The 15,646-nt window shown below is 39.2% G+C and overlaps 1 protein-coding gene across 1 annotated transcript; it reads right to left on the bottom strand.

The window, feature by feature from the left end:
* Nucleotides 1–374: 374 nt before the first annotated feature.
* On the bottom strand, nt 375–14,908 carry pi4k2b (phosphatidylinositol 4-kinase type 2 beta). Its single transcript, XM_088923260.1, has 10 exons — nt 14,416–14,908; nt 11,133–11,290; nt 7,523–7,723; nt 6,778–6,909; nt 5,968–6,121; nt 5,191–5,255; nt 2,986–3,085; nt 2,056–2,189; nt 1,331–1,390; nt 375–1,037 (listed from the first exon to the last, which is right to left on the bottom strand). The coding sequence occupies exons 1-10, from the start codon at nt 14,735–14,737 to the stop codon at nt 864–866; spliced, it is 1,500 nt and encodes a 499-aa protein (XP_088779386.1). The 5' UTR covers nt 14,738–14,908; the 3' UTR covers nt 375–863.
* Nucleotides 14,909–15,646: the final 738 nt, after the last annotated feature.

The raw sequence follows: 15,646 nt of genomic DNA, 5'->3' as shown, positions 1-15,646 counted from the left end.
ACTTCAGAACTTTCACAATAAAAATGCCCAATCAGTGACTGTTACTGTAATTGAAACAAAAGCTCTTTGTAAGAATTTGTAGATCAAAAACGATCATCATATACCAATTATCATGTCCTGCAAGTAAATGCTCTTTTCATCACCATAATTGCCCATTTGCTGCTGGATTAATAGTATATCTAGTCAATAGTAGTAGTATCTGTCACTATGCTCTGTTAATTTGTCAATAGTTAATGTTGCATTCATTGTAAAGGTGCAAAGAATTGCCACTGTGAATCATTTCCCAGGTCCATGTGTGTAAATAAATTGTTCTAAGTTCTGCAATCTTAAAAAAGATGAAATTGTCATAACCATAACAATGTAATCAAATGTATCAATTCGAAAATGTATTTAATTCTTTTAAGTACATGTATTAAACGTACAACTTTTCTAAAGCTTTACAATCATGAATTTCCAAAAACAAATCTCAAGATGCATATTAGAAACCAAAGTTGGCTGAGTGGATGCATACCAGTCCTCTGTAAGCAGCAAGGGACATAAAAGCTCCCCGCCTTAAAGTTCTCACACCCATCAAGTATTTAAATACATTAGCAATACAATAATTGTAGAAAAATACTATATCAGTTGCAGGTTTCCTTTACATTGAAATAACTGGAGAAAATCCTGTAAACGTACAATTACATTCAAAAACACTTTAGCAAGTATTCAAGTTTTTAGTTTTTTTTTTGGCAGTTGGAAGCTGTTGCCATTTTCCAAGATGCTTCATGTCCGTTTGACTTCAAATACAGTGATCTCAGGAGAGCAGTCTCCGTGTCCCTGCAGGGAAATGTAGGCGTCCTCAAGTGCTTTCACGTGCCCGAAATCTACCACGAGGAGAAGAAGGGTCTCTTGCAGTGGAACGTCTGTGTGAAGGCGTTGCCCAGCTGCACAACACGTCCCTGGCTGCCACTGCGACTTCTCTCCACCACCACGCGGGGCATCTGCACCAGCTGAATGGGGCTCTTCCCATCCTTCAGCGCTTGAGTGAGGTTCAGGATCTGCATGGAAAAGACAGTTTTCAAACCTTATGCTTGTTTCAAGGAAAATAAATGCATAGCTTCTTTCCCCATTTACTCCACTCCCCAATCAGCCACTACCACTATATACTTTTTTCAGCAAGCCCTGAACATGGAAATAATGCATTAAATGTAACATGACAGGATAATAGACAGCTCGCTGTCACAGTAAAACATGAGAAAAAAAATATTTATTTTTTATGCAAAAAATAGAAGAAAGCTTGAAACTTATTGTTAAATATAAAGTAATGGATTGTCTTTGAAGAAACACATACTTGTCCTCTCATTACGGACATCTGCTTTTCAAATGTGGCTTTGTCAAATCCTTTGTCCGTCTAGAAGAAAAAATAATTTTCTTATAATCGTGCATCAAATTCCATTCTCCCATAATGAAAACTCAATGTGATGTCATTATAAAAGACCGCTTTCCAATACTGTGAAGTATGACAGTCGCTAATGTTTACAAATTAAAGATGTACTGTAGGTAAGACTACTTTCATCCAAAGGTAAAACACATTTGAAACACACAATCAATACAAAGGCACTTCACACATGAGCAACTGTAAAGACTGCATTGAGTCTAAGGAACACAAGAAAATCGTATTTTTTTATTCAGAATCAATCCCATCCTATGCACCACAAATCAGATGATTCAGCCTCACAGCAGTTAAATCACTTAAGGCATTGGGCCTGCACTAAAATATCAAAACAAATACTCAAAAGACTGGATGAAAGCATACTTAGTCCCCTTGTTTAAATTAAAAATGCTCAAAAAGTTTCTTTTCAAACTCAAGAATTATTGGAAAAAATGGGTGACCAAAGTATGTTTTCATACGATATTTTATTCTGATTGAGTGTGGACTCCTAGATTTTTAAATGAGTTATATTAAAATAGTTCTCATACTGTATATTCCAATTTTCATTAAGTAAATAAAAATTCCTCTATAGGCACAACATACATATTTAAACAGGAGTTTAAACATTTTATTTCTGCATCAACCTTGAACATCTCATAGAGGTCTTCACAGAGGTCCTGAACAAAATTCATGTCAGAAATCCGGGACAGCACTAGATCGCGCGTCTCTTGAGAGAACGGGACTTTAGCCTGTGGAAGCCAGGCCCAGTGAAACGGATCTGAAGGAACAAAAGGTGAATAATAAATGTATCTGTATTGTCTCTCCTAATATGTTAATAATAATAAAAATAATGTTTAAGGATTATTATGTTTCAACAGATATTTGTCCTCCAGTGTAATTGAACAATGAGGCATATTTAAAGAACATCTTCCTTTTTATGTATACATGGATAATACTTCTAAACAGGGCTGACAGATATCATAGCCTGAAAAAGAAAAGAAATTCTGTCTACCTGTAAATTTTTAAATGGGTCTTCAGTTCTCATTCTCAATTACCCTCGTCTTTAAATGAAAATCACTACTTTCACCCTAGTTTTTCTTTTTCCCAGAATGCAGCACTAAGGAGGACTGATCATGATGGCTCATATTTTATGATTAAGGCTCAGTTTCTTCCTACCGTACTTGGTATTAACCATCTTGATAATTTATATACACATTTTATCACAAAGTCTTATTCCTGGCAAGGGTTTATACAACACAGAGCTTGTCCCAGAAGCATAAGGCGCGTCATGGGACTACAAAGGACACCAGTGCACACACACAGGAACAAGTAATGTACTGTACCCTCTTTTCATTTGCTCAAAATTGCTACATTGGCATTGATAGACATCTATCAATCTAACCAGCACGACTTTTGAACAAGGGAGGAAGACACGATATCCAGCATAAACCCACATGAACCTGGATGTAACATCAATGCAAAACCTAAGTTTTCAATTTGTGGAGATAAGACTGTGAGTGTGTGCAAGTATAGCTTTATTAAATCGTAATTATTTCCACATGTTCTCTACTCACAGGCTCTCCATTCATCTGGATGCTTGAAGGGAAAGGCCAGACCATTGTCTATAGCCGCTATTTTAATAGCAGGATCTTTCTTCGTTGCCCATTCAGTGTCCTACAGAAGTATTTGAAATATAAAATTTGAAATATTTCAGAATATATGGAGCTTCAAAAAACACATTACCCAAAATTGAAATAAGTGCCCCTCAGAATAATACACAAGGAAAACAAAATAATAAAGCTGCTTATAAATAGCATTTTTGATAAACCGGTTGATCTGGTTTATAAGCCATGTACCGATGTTGGGAGAATTTTTAATGCAATCTAAACGATCTGTTCTTTGTTGATAATCATGAGAGAGTGGATCTACAATCAAATGAATGTATTGTATATAACAGTGGTTCTCAAACTGTGGTACGCGTACCGGGAGTGGTACGCGGAGTGCCGCTAGGTGGTACGCCAAATGACCCTGGAACTGTGTCGTGTGTGCTGAAAAATCGGGACGGGTTTTCATATTTTGTATTTTAATACGTGTCGAATACGCAGCCTACGTACTACGATACAGTGCGCGCTAATACTTCAGTGAACACAAGAGATACTCTGTAATTCTATACCACTCTATAGGAATGCGTGCTACGGACCAGGTGACCAATTGTATTTAAAAAAGCTACTGTATCTCCAGCAAATAGGGAGGAAGGAGAATGTGCGTGATTTTGGAACAATGCCAACGTTGTAAACACAGGAATGCATAGAAATACGTGCTACGAACGCTGGTAAGCTTGTGAGCACAGGAAAGCGTGATAGATAACAGAAAAATATTTAAGAACAGTTCTAAGTAAATTTGAGAAAAATACACCGAGCGTCTCTGTGTTTCGCTCCCATGCGCATGAAATTAAAACTTTAAATAAATACGGAAATAAAAACGGAAACGCGGAAAAATGCAAGCTTGCGGATTGCTAAAGCAGGTAAGCCCCACACTATTTGTGAAGAACTTTGTTTACCATTGGCAAAAGAGCTGACATGTATAATGTGTGGAGAAAAAGCTGCTAAACAGCTCGACCTGCTGCCCCCCCCCCCCCCCGAAAGACACAGTCATTCATAGAATTATTGAAATGAAGGATTATATCAAAAGTATGCTGATAGAGCGCGTTAAGATGAGCAGATGTTTTTCACTGCAATTAGATGAGTGTAGTCGATTTGGCCAATTTGCTCGTTTACGTTAGATACGTGTTTGAGGGTACGTCCCATGAGGACTTTCTGTTCTGTAAGCCGCTACCTACAGGAACTACAGGAGAGCACATATTTCAGCTTCTGGATGAATTTATCGAAGAGAATGGCCTCGACTGGATAAAATGTGTTGGAGTTTGTACAGACGGTGCTAGAGTGATGACAAGCCAACATAACGGTGTAGTTGCACGAATTAGAGAGGTTGCACCAGAAATGAAAGGATGCATTGCAACATCCACTGCGAGACCTTTGCCGTCAAGAAAATGCCTGACGATTTAAAATGTTAGACTCTGTTGTGAATTGTGTCAAGGCTCGAAAAAGTAATTCACATCTGCTTTGCTCGACTAAACAGTCTCACCCCTCTCACTGAAATGGTGCATTTTTATTAGTTGTTGTTACTGTTTTTTTTCTGTAAAACACTTTGAGAAGCCAACTTTAAAGGCACTATATCACATAAAGTTTATTGTTATAATAATATTTATTATATGTATGTGTGAGTGTGTGTTCACGCGCGCTCATGTTGGTCATTGAGAATTTCTGGGGTTCCTACGAGATGATGACTTGTAGGTGGTACTTGGATGCTTTGGTTGGATCAGGGGTGGTACTTGGTCCAAAAAGTTTGAGAACCACTGGTATATAATATCGTAGTGGTAAAAGCAGGCTCCTGGTTTTTGTCCTTTCCGAGCCTCGGTTACAATAATGTAATCTAACAGCATTTTTCCAGGTCTGATTAGGCAGTGACTGAAGAGACCAACAACCTGCAGAGTTAGGGTCCTGTAGAAGCAGGGAAGCCCAATTCTGAGTGGTCAGAGGAATGGAGCTTCAAGCTCAGAGCACAATCAGTTTGAATGGTACAATGTTTAAAATCGTATCAACATGTAACTTTCTAATATTTTATTTTTGTACAGCATTTGTTTTTAAAGAAAGTACTTGGTTTACTATGGCACCCAAAAAATTAGTTAATTTAGAAATGAATGTTTGCTTTTACCTCACCTTTTCAGAGACTTCAGTATTTCCCGGTTTCTCATACTTGATCAACCAGTTGTCATTCCCGCGATCTGGGTGGGGAGGCAATGAAAAAGGATGAATTTTAAACAAACCTTTTCATTACCATGTCAAAATCTTCATACATCTGGAAAACCAACCAAGCAGGCGATTGTATTTTACCTGTGCTGCAATCTTTGGTCACAGTTATGTTCTTCGAAAGAAAAGGCAGTAATGCACCTTCAAAGGTCAACTGATATCACATTAAGTTTAAAAATTTTAGAACAATACTGAAATACATATTCTGAACATCAACAGAAAATTTGTCACAACTGTAGAAGCAATGCACAAAGCTATCAGGAAACCGGCAATCGTTTTGCACCAGGTTTTGCGATATAACAATGTAAAATAGTAATCATGCTAATGAACATCAGTCATCAACAGGGAGTCTACTGTTAAAGTCACTGGCTAGTTGCATGTGTGGTTAATGAGGGAAGCAATACAAGCTGTGCACTTGCATTGCACACTTTACACTAGCTTGTCACAATGTTGCCTTGTAATATTTGGTCACATTCCATTCATCGACCCTAGAAAAGCAGATGCTTCTTCATTGGCCTCTGAGTCTTAGAAACCACATGGTATCCCAGCTCATCCCACAACTATCCAGTGAGGTTCAATTCAAGGTTGAGGCACAACTGAGTTGGGCATCTATGGCATAACTCTCACAATCTGCCTAGAAAACCAGTCTTACATGAACATTATGTGGGAACAAATTAAACTCAATACCAGTATTCCTAATGATATAATCCAGGACCACCAGTCTCTCGAACTGATTCTGAAGTTGCTTTCTGATATTCTCCGGAAGGGGATCAGTTTCAAACTTTCTCAGCCAGTAGTCTGCTTCATGATAGCCTTCAACAAAGAGCTGGAAAGAGCCAACCTACAGAAGAAAAATACTACTATAAAACAAATCCCAAACACTTAGAATTCACCAACGCATTCTTAAGAGTCTTAAAAAATTTAAACGTTTCTCAGATATCATATAACTATGACTATACAATAAAATACTTGTAATATGTAAACTGCTGACAGCACAGAACAAGGCTGAACTGATATGCTTTACTCTCAACATGTTATGACACTAGAGACACATGATACCTAAAGGTAGAGGTACAGTATATATGCTCTAGTATAAGGCAAGTGAAATAAAGACATAAGCCACCATAAATTAATCACTTTGAAGCAATATAGTGCTGTATTGACATTCTACTGAAAACTATTTTATAAACCGATTTAAAGGACTCCTTATTTTGTCCAATATGCCAAAAGCAGATTCTGTTTGTATGAAAGTGAAACAGTTTGGTAGTGCATTTTAGAAGATCACACCCCCAGGCAGGAAGAAATAAAACAGGAGTAGTGTCTCGTGTTACAAGATAAACATTTGTGACAATAAGGGAAGATGCAAGATCAGGATTTCAGTGGATAATGGAAAAGGGAGGAAAACAGATCTAAAAACAACATACTTTATAACACTGTAAGGACTGATGAAGCAAATGTCCTGCCAGTATGAGCACAGATTGTTCCCAGTTACTTTACCTTAGGAGGCAAGCCAACTCTGTGAAACCTTCTGCCAACTTTGGGTACTTTTTCTAAAGCATACTTCTTCCCTCTTGATTTTGCTCGATCAATTGCACTGTAGTGAAAAGTCTCGCTAACCAGGTATACCACCTGAAAGATAAAAAAAATCTTATTAAATAGCCTGAATCTAGTACTAGATAGTGTGAAAATGAATGGAAATGACAGTTCATAATTGACTCTTAAATTTCTCTTCCCTGTTAACGTTGGGGCTTTACAAAGGGCAATATCAGGCTTCCAACCGTGGAACTACAGAATCGGAGTTCAACGGGTTTTTAGATCACCATTAAAGTGCCGAAGTTGTAAGTCTCATTGTGATCAAATATGCATGTGCTTAATTAAAATAAGCAATTAAGAGATCATTTGGGACCAAAACCTTAGTAGCATTCAGCATTGAAAGATCACAATTTTCTTAACTGAACAGATTAATTGCATAACTAACCATTAACTCACAGGTGTTCCTAACTAACAGTTAGCTATGCACTTAACTGGACTGGAGCTCTCTGGGACCTGGGTTGCAGATTCCCAGTTTACATGTTTATGTCATGCTTTGCTCACAAATCAACATCTAAGCATGTCTCATTAATCTGCAATGATCCGAGAAGTACATTTGTAAAGAAATTCATTCTTGTTCATGAAACGTTTAAGAATAAAAATAACAGTGCAATAGAAACAACCATTTGTTTCTGCATCCTTTCCTCCTCACCTTGGTTTTGGGCACCACGTCGAGCCCTAATTTTTGGTCTACAAGTGAGGCCGCAGCTTCCGACAGGTAGCCCTGATTGGGAACGAGGCATCCTCTTCCAAAGCAGCAAGGACAGCACACCTTGTGGAAATACTTGGTCCACTTGGGGTTCAGATGTCCGTACGGCTCTTCAGATTTTGGTTTGAATACTCCAATAATATTCTGTAAGAAAAGGTTAAAAAAAACACATTGTAGTATTTAAAATGAATGGTTCACCTAAGATGATATAGGTCAGACCTCAATTCTAAAAACCAGGGGGTGCAAATTCATTCGAGCTTAATTTAAAGATAGAAATCCAGTCCTGACACCAGTTTGCCTAATGAAGAAAAGTCAGAAGAAGCATTTATACTGTGAGTAATTCTGTCCAGCTTCTAACAGAACCAAGAGTGACAGACCGTGCACCTCTTAGCTTGTGACTTAATTAGTATTATAGGGCATCTTTTTCTGCAAGTTCCCCCTCTTCATACCATCACACTCAGAGGGTTTGTTTAGTGTACACGTACTGTAGCACCTCCACCTCCAAATCTACAATCTAGGCCTGACTAAACCATGAGCTGTGAAAGACTGTTGACCGGCATTACAATAATTCACATATGTATCCTTTACACCTCTGTGTGGTACATAATTCTTTTTTTTTATAAAAATGGGAGGAATTGAAAAGCAGGGAACAAAAGATATCTTTCCACCTTACCCTGGAATCAGTTTCCATGCCATGACTTTTCAGAGCAAGTTAGATTGGGCAGGATGATGCGAATGACACACTGAGCATCAAAAGAAACTTAACTCTCTACTGATGCATCTATGCATCTTAGAGAACCAAGAACATACTGTACATGTTTTGGGTTTTGATAAAGTGTTCTTCGCCGTCATTTTGATGAACTGGTCATTCATGATTCACCACAATGAACTACTGCGACTGCTGCTTAAGCAAGCAGTATTAAAAGCTCACCAGTGAAAGAGTCAATTACAGATACAGGTGAGGAGATAAATGGTCAGATGAAATTTAAAACAAACAAGACAAACATTTACCGCACTTGTACTGTGTGCTAAGTCCCCTTCAGAGATGATTCAAGTTTTTGTGCAGACCACCCTGATGGATGTTACTGGTAGTGCCACAGACATGCAGATCAATACACTAACTGCATACAAGAGGCTAATCGATAGGGAGGTCTAGGTGCAATAGCCTGAGCAGGAGCATCTAATCACTGCAGAACTCCACTTACGGTAATTGATACAATCTAACTGCATGGAGCTACATTGTTCACGTACTGGGACCTTATTTGCCTCCCTTGATAACGTTCTAGCAGGACAAGACATGTCCTTGTGCTGCTTGTGCAATAACAGTTTTTCTCTCAAGATGTGAAGATGATGGTTATGCTGTGGATGCCTGGATTGCCAGACTTAAATCGCATCTTATGGTATCTGGCATTCAAAAACCAGCAAAGAGGCCCATACTTGTCCAGGGTCTACAATGCAATGGGGCAGAATCTTCCAAAACAGAACTTACAAGGTACTAGTCTGTAACTTTTACAGTGGTCCCGCTGTTGGTGCCAAAATGTTAATCTCCCTAACTGATGCGTCTCTTCAATATGACGCTGTTGCATCTGCTACAGAATACATTCTGAAATTTCTATTGGTTTTAATGAAAAACATGAGAACCCAGTAACGCTGTTGTATGTGTGAATCATTTTCAATGTAGCTCCAGATTACTGAAACAAAAGACTTGCTAAAATAATAAAAACTATCCATTCCCACACTGGACTTCTGTCTCCAACTGCCACATAGTAACTGATTATAGCTAATGTATGTTTTACTTTTATTAGGTAGGGAAAGAATTGTTACTGAATACGAAATGTACAATCCCTGAAAAAAGGATGAAAATGACTCAAAGGTTGACATGGGAAGTTAGTTATCACCAATAACGCATCCACTTATCAATCTGACCTCATAAACTGGATTAGCAGGATTTCATGAAACATCTATAAATATTCTCAAATATTGGTTTAAAAATGTATTAGGTGGGGCACAAATCTTTGTTAAGCTAGTCTGACATATACAGAGCATTGCTGTTGCTATTTGCCTACTCCACCCTGTGCCTACTGAGTGTTAATAATATGATGTTTAAGAGGCTTTCTTGCCTTTTCAACAAATCTGTTTTCCACTTGGAACAAGGTTGAACAAGCTGCATCTGTTTAAATGATGAAATAGTGTTCGTGAGCGTCACAGCTTGATGAGCCTCAGGTCGTCTAGAATCCAGTGGAAGTGTAAACAGTGCTGAGAGAGAGTGGGTGTACAGGACAGGGCACTGTTGTTTTGATTGACAAGAGCACAGTCTGAAAGGGGAACGTATGGCGAAGTGATTAATTAATGTCCACTGTTCTCTGCACCAAGCACACGAAACGTGAAAGGCTAAAGATTAAGGCACTAAATACATATCCATTATCAATATGGCACACCACTGACTCCGGGCCCGGAGTGATCACATGCAGAAACTGAAAATATCCATTTGGGGAACAGGACAAATATTAACATAGCTTAAGCAAGAGGTATTCAGGCTTTGAACCAATATTCAACCCCACAAGCAAAGATAACACGAAAATATTTGATAAATTACCAAGTGCTTTGTCTGTGTTGCTCAGAACTGAATCTAGAGTCCGCTGATGTCAATACCAAACATTAAGCAAATAAAGAAATGTATTAATTTTGCAGATCACATTCATTCTTTTCCCCTCTCCTCCCTACAGCAGCCGCTGTCGACGCCTGTTAAACTTTGCAAGAGGCTCAGAAATCTCCTACAAAAATGGAGTCACAATAATCCTGAATAGAAAAGTGTCGACGGCAATATAATTATAGCTTCTACATTTTCATCAAACATATGCTCGTAAACTATTGTCAGCCACCCTGTATTCAGGTCGTTTGTGCTGTAAATAGAGTCTTAAAAAAATAATGATGAAAGGTGTGATTACAGTTCATGCCATTATGCAAAATGCAGCAGGGACAGGATTACTATAAGTAAAACAGTTCCGCTAAGAATGTAATCAGCTGAGCTAATCAAATTTGGTTGTTGCTTAGACAAATCAAGGCGTGTACATAAAAAAATCTCCAAAACTAGAATTTTGTGGCATGCTACATACTGTATATCCAGCGTAAAAAAACAGCTGTTGCTGGGGGAATTCTTGATGCAAGCAAGGACAAGGCCTGTTGGGCAACGGCGCAACAACACACTTTTCATTAGCTTTTTTAAGAAGCATTATCATCTGTCCTGCATACAAAATACTCCTATAATAAGTAATTTGGATTTTTATAACCAAGTTTAGCACTTAAAACCGAGACAAATTCACACGACAAGATAAGATGGATTTGCTATATTATGCTCTCTGGTAACACTTTGCTGCGATAGGTTTGGCAAAGGGCAAAATGTAAATGACCCACAAAAATCAAACATTTTTTCCCCCAGACGTTCCATTCTATAACAAGTTCAACAACTAGTATTACCAAACTACAGTTTTGTTTTAAAAGGTTCCCTCCTGCGTTTAAGAGCACTGGATAACATTAAGCACGCTATACTCACTCCTTTTGGGTCCTTAACAAAATAGCTACCACTGGACCCCTGGGAAATCCTTTCTGGAAAGACTCCATTCTCAATGGCATGCTCAGCTGTCTGGATGATCTCTGCAAACTCAGGGTCTTCAGGAAAAGAATTCAAGTCCCCAGTGCCACCGGCACTTCCTGAAATCAAGAAGATCAGGCAGAAGATGAATCATTAAAATGCCGATGTTCATTACAGTTTTGTGAAACCCCAACAGACACATATAACATCCATACCAAGGAGTTACAACCACAGACAAAGCCCTGCAACAGTTCTCCTTTTAATTTCATGGTAGTACCGTTACATTGCGTGAAAAATATAACACCCAGGTACAGAAATATACTTTCTGTACCAACACATAATGATTTTTTCCACATTCCAAAAGCAAACAATTCTTGAGGCTGATGCTGCAGGCAAAACTGCACAGCACAAACCAAGAGGTGTTCTCGCCAAATATTCAAACTTGAACTTCAACATTTGGATAAATTATCTTCCTGTTTGGTCACGCACTTGAGCTCATAGTAGGAAGACGAAGTTTCATCGTGTTACTATGAGTGCAAAAAAAGCCATCACCCTGAATTTGAAATCCATCCATTCACCCCTTTTCTAACTGGTTTTTCCCCCAATACAGGGTCACAGGGGAGCCGAAACGTATCCCATCAATCAATGTGCTCTAGGCAGGATACACCCCGGGAAGTACGCCAATCACTCCGAGACAAACACAAACATGCAATCAGTCGTACTTGGGCCAGTTTTCACAGAAGTCAATTAACCTACCAGTATGTTTTTGGATTGTGAGAGGAATTCTTAGCACCTGGAGGAAACTCAGGCAAACATATAAACACCATGCAGATAGCACCCCAGGTCTGGAATTGAACGCAGGGCGACGTTAACCACTGCTCCACCACGCCGTCCCAATTTTAAATCAACTGGACAAGGCAGAGCATCCTTTTGGTGTGTTTGCTTTATGACCTTCAGTCGGTCTCAGCTCATGAGACCCATCTGGCGTACAATGGAGAAACATGACTGAACCTTAAGCGTTTACTCCAAGTAGGAGCTCTTTTAATGTCTTCAAGATTTAAAATGTCCTGCCAGCAATTTCACTTCATGCAAAACAAATTGAGCTCAAAGCTATAAAATTAAAAGTGGCAACACTTAGTGAAACACTTTTGTATCGGTGTGCAAGTGTGTAAATGCACCAGCTCTGTAAATGTTTTGTAATATAGTTAGAGTACAACACAACCATTTGGGGAGTTTTCACATTTTTGTTTTGGTGCAACACATGCATTTTTATATTCAGGAACTTTAAAATTTGCTTTTTTTAATGCTGTCTTCAAAATTTACCCAAGTGCTTCTTCCCTCTGCCTTCCCCGCACCTGTTTTGACAGAGGATATCGGATGCACACACAGACACTGAAAGTGCCGTCTGGGTCTAATTACTTGTAAATCCATTCAATGCTAATCCCGGACAAAGAGCTGATTGAAACTGACAAATACTCCTAAGTCCCATAAAGCCACAGTTATTACATAAAAGACTAAGAAAACTGAAGTAAATGTTCACTTTATTCCAGGTGAAATATGAAAGCATTTAAAAAAATTAAGTTCTAGTAAAATTTGAAATGCAATGCAACCAGGCTGATGCAGCTAAGGGCTGTTTCATTAAGTTTCATCAGCCTGAAAGATACTTTCAAATGAGCAATAAAGATTCACGGGAGAATACTGATTGAATTGTAAGGTGTCAGGTTTCATAAGTATGAAGAAGCCCAAGGTACTGAATTAATGAAAGAATTAAGAGAACAGCAAGAAATAGAACTAACTGCATAACCACAAATTCAGAAAGTCTCAAAAAACAGATTAGTTAAGTGCTTTTAATGAGCTCTACGTGCTTTGAGAAGCTAGTTTTAAAGGGGTTATATTAAATAAAATGTATTATTACGAGTTGCTCTTTCTCCCTTTCAAAACACTTAAAGGATAAAGCCCTTAAAGGCCATGGCCTGGACCATGACATCAAAAACATGTCATGCACAAAATTCAGTAGTAGTAAGTATATAATATTTAGCCACAAATAAAGATTATCCTTAAGATGGCAACACAGCACTCTTTCAGCTGCCAGAGCAGTTGCAGAAACCGGATGATAAGCATCATCTCATAGTTTCAGTCTGCAGCGGAGAATCTAGATAATGCTCAAGAGATGCAAAATAAAGCTGGTCAGGTGTGTTTTCGGCTACACCGCCATTAGCGGTGAAAATTCAAACATTTAGGGGCCTATGAAAGTGGAAATTGGAGAGGAACTGTAAGCAGCTAAAGCACTAAAAAGCAAAGATACATTCTGTTAACAAACAGGCTCTGTAGATTTAATCACACCCTTGGTGAAATAGGAACAAAAATATCATCGAACCAAGACTAGATAATGAGTCTAATTGCTTAAAATATTATAGAAACATTATACTGTAATTTTCACAGCTGCATACAACACACTCTACTGTAATTTAGAAGTGGGCTTTCGGCCTCATGTTAGCTCACAGGGAAAAATAAAACTCCATTTTGCACATCTAAGCAATAACATACATAACTGGAGAAGGACAGGAAAGGGGATTATGCAAGGTGGCATATGTCGCTGATAAAATATGCAATGACCTGTACTCTATATAATTAACAACTAGTGTAAAAACTCTCAATATACATCTTGCAGCGTACAGCTAGAAAGCTATGTGGCAGACACTGTCATGCTTAGTAAGGGCAATTATGACCCCATCATCAGCTCAAAAGTGGACTTTGGACTACCTGTGGAGGCCATGATTATACATGTTCAGTGCTCCTCTCCTAGAAGTAGTCTGCTTTTGAGATACTCTTGCATGAAAAACACATACATTGTCTGCACTGGACAAACATCCTTTCAACGGCAGAGCAACTGAGCAGGAATTATAACTCTAAAACGCATCAAGCATCTACGTGCATTAACAACATGAAAAACAGACCTCATTTCCTCTGTCACTGCTAGCTTACTGGTGGTTAAATAACTCAAACAGCAATTACATTATAACCCTGTAAGACAAAACTACCAAACATCCAGGTCGTTTTAGGACCTGTATTGTAAATTAGCTACTTCCTACCAGGTGTGCAGTCAAAAGACTTGTGACAAGGCAACTGCAAAAACTGATTTCTAGCAGGGTTTGCAGGATAATAATACATGACCTAATATATGGTAACAACTTGCTGTTTCACGTTTTGGAATGTGTCGTTTCGTCCGCTCTCTATCTCGCACCTGAAGTCGGAAAGTTTTCCCTATCGGAGGAGGAGCTGAGCCTGTTCCTTCTCGTCCTCTTTTCTTTGGTGCCTGTCGGGGACGAGGAGCTGGCGGCTGCCGGCAACAGGAGCTCTTCTTCCCCGCAGCACTCCCCTTCCACCTCCGGCAGCCCGCTGTCGCTGCTCTCCGAGACGCGCACCGCTCCCCCCGGGCTCGCTCCCACTGTGAGGGCGGCCCGGCCGAACAGCGCCGACGGAAACCCCGCAGCCTGCGAGCCGTCCCTCTCTTCGCACCCACGGATGAGAGCCGGGGCCGCCGTGCTAGAGTCGCAGTCTGCCATCCTCACGCCTCGGTGTATTGGTTTAACTGTTGAACGAGTCTTTCTCCCCCCCCCGCCGCGATCACATCTCCATTGTTTCCAAATACGCCCTATCTACAGCAGAATTCAAACCCTCTCACCTCTTCAGTATCCACATCATCCAAACCTTAAACACAGCTTCCTCTTTTCGCTGAGCCTGCGTATTAGAGGTCCTACTTTAACTACCTGGCAAAAATTTAAAGACGTAGTAACATTTTTATTTTCCATGCCTAAGGAAATCTATTTCTCACGCTTTAGTGCAATCGGTTACACTTATTTATGTGTAATTATTCTCGTGTACTATCCTTGCATTCTCACTGGGCGGTATAATTATTTAATTAGGGACAATGGGTTTGTAAACTGTCAATATCAACTAGGTACAGTTCATAGAAGAACTTTTTTTTCAGGAATGCATGGTGCAAAACAGGTCTTGAACTTTGCTGGAATATTTGTTGAAAAGTACGTTTTTATTTTATCATTTTAACTTCAATTTTAAAAAAATGATTTTCGGTGTATTTGACAGATTAAAACACAGACAACACACAAAGTGGAGATCAAAGGAAAAGCATGAGAAGGTGTAAGCAGGGGACAGGAGTCGGGGATGATCAATCCAACCTGTAAACAAGGGTGTGCGGGCAGTGGAGGTTCAGGATTATCTCAGTCTCCACGCAACCTGCTTGCACAACAGACTTTTTACTTGAAGTTTGACCCGTCAGCAAAAGGTGTTTTGCACCACGAGTGGTAGAGATACTGGAACTGCCACTGACCAGGACCAGTTGGGGAATGGGGTCACGTCTACAAACACACTTTAAACTAAGAAAACCACCAAAAGTGCATTTGTAACACTGTGCAACTCCATTTCAATTTTAATCTATAATCGGAGAGAATAAT

The sequence above is a fragment of the Atractosteus spatula genome, chromosome 1 (assembly GCF_055471065.1).
Source record: "Atractosteus spatula isolate fAtrSpa1 chromosome 1, fAtrSpa1.hap1, whole genome shotgun sequence".
Taxonomy (NCBI): Eukaryota; Metazoa; Chordata; class Actinopteri; order Semionotiformes; family Lepisosteidae; genus Atractosteus; species Atractosteus spatula.
This window is presented reverse-complemented; position numbering and strand designations above follow the sequence as displayed.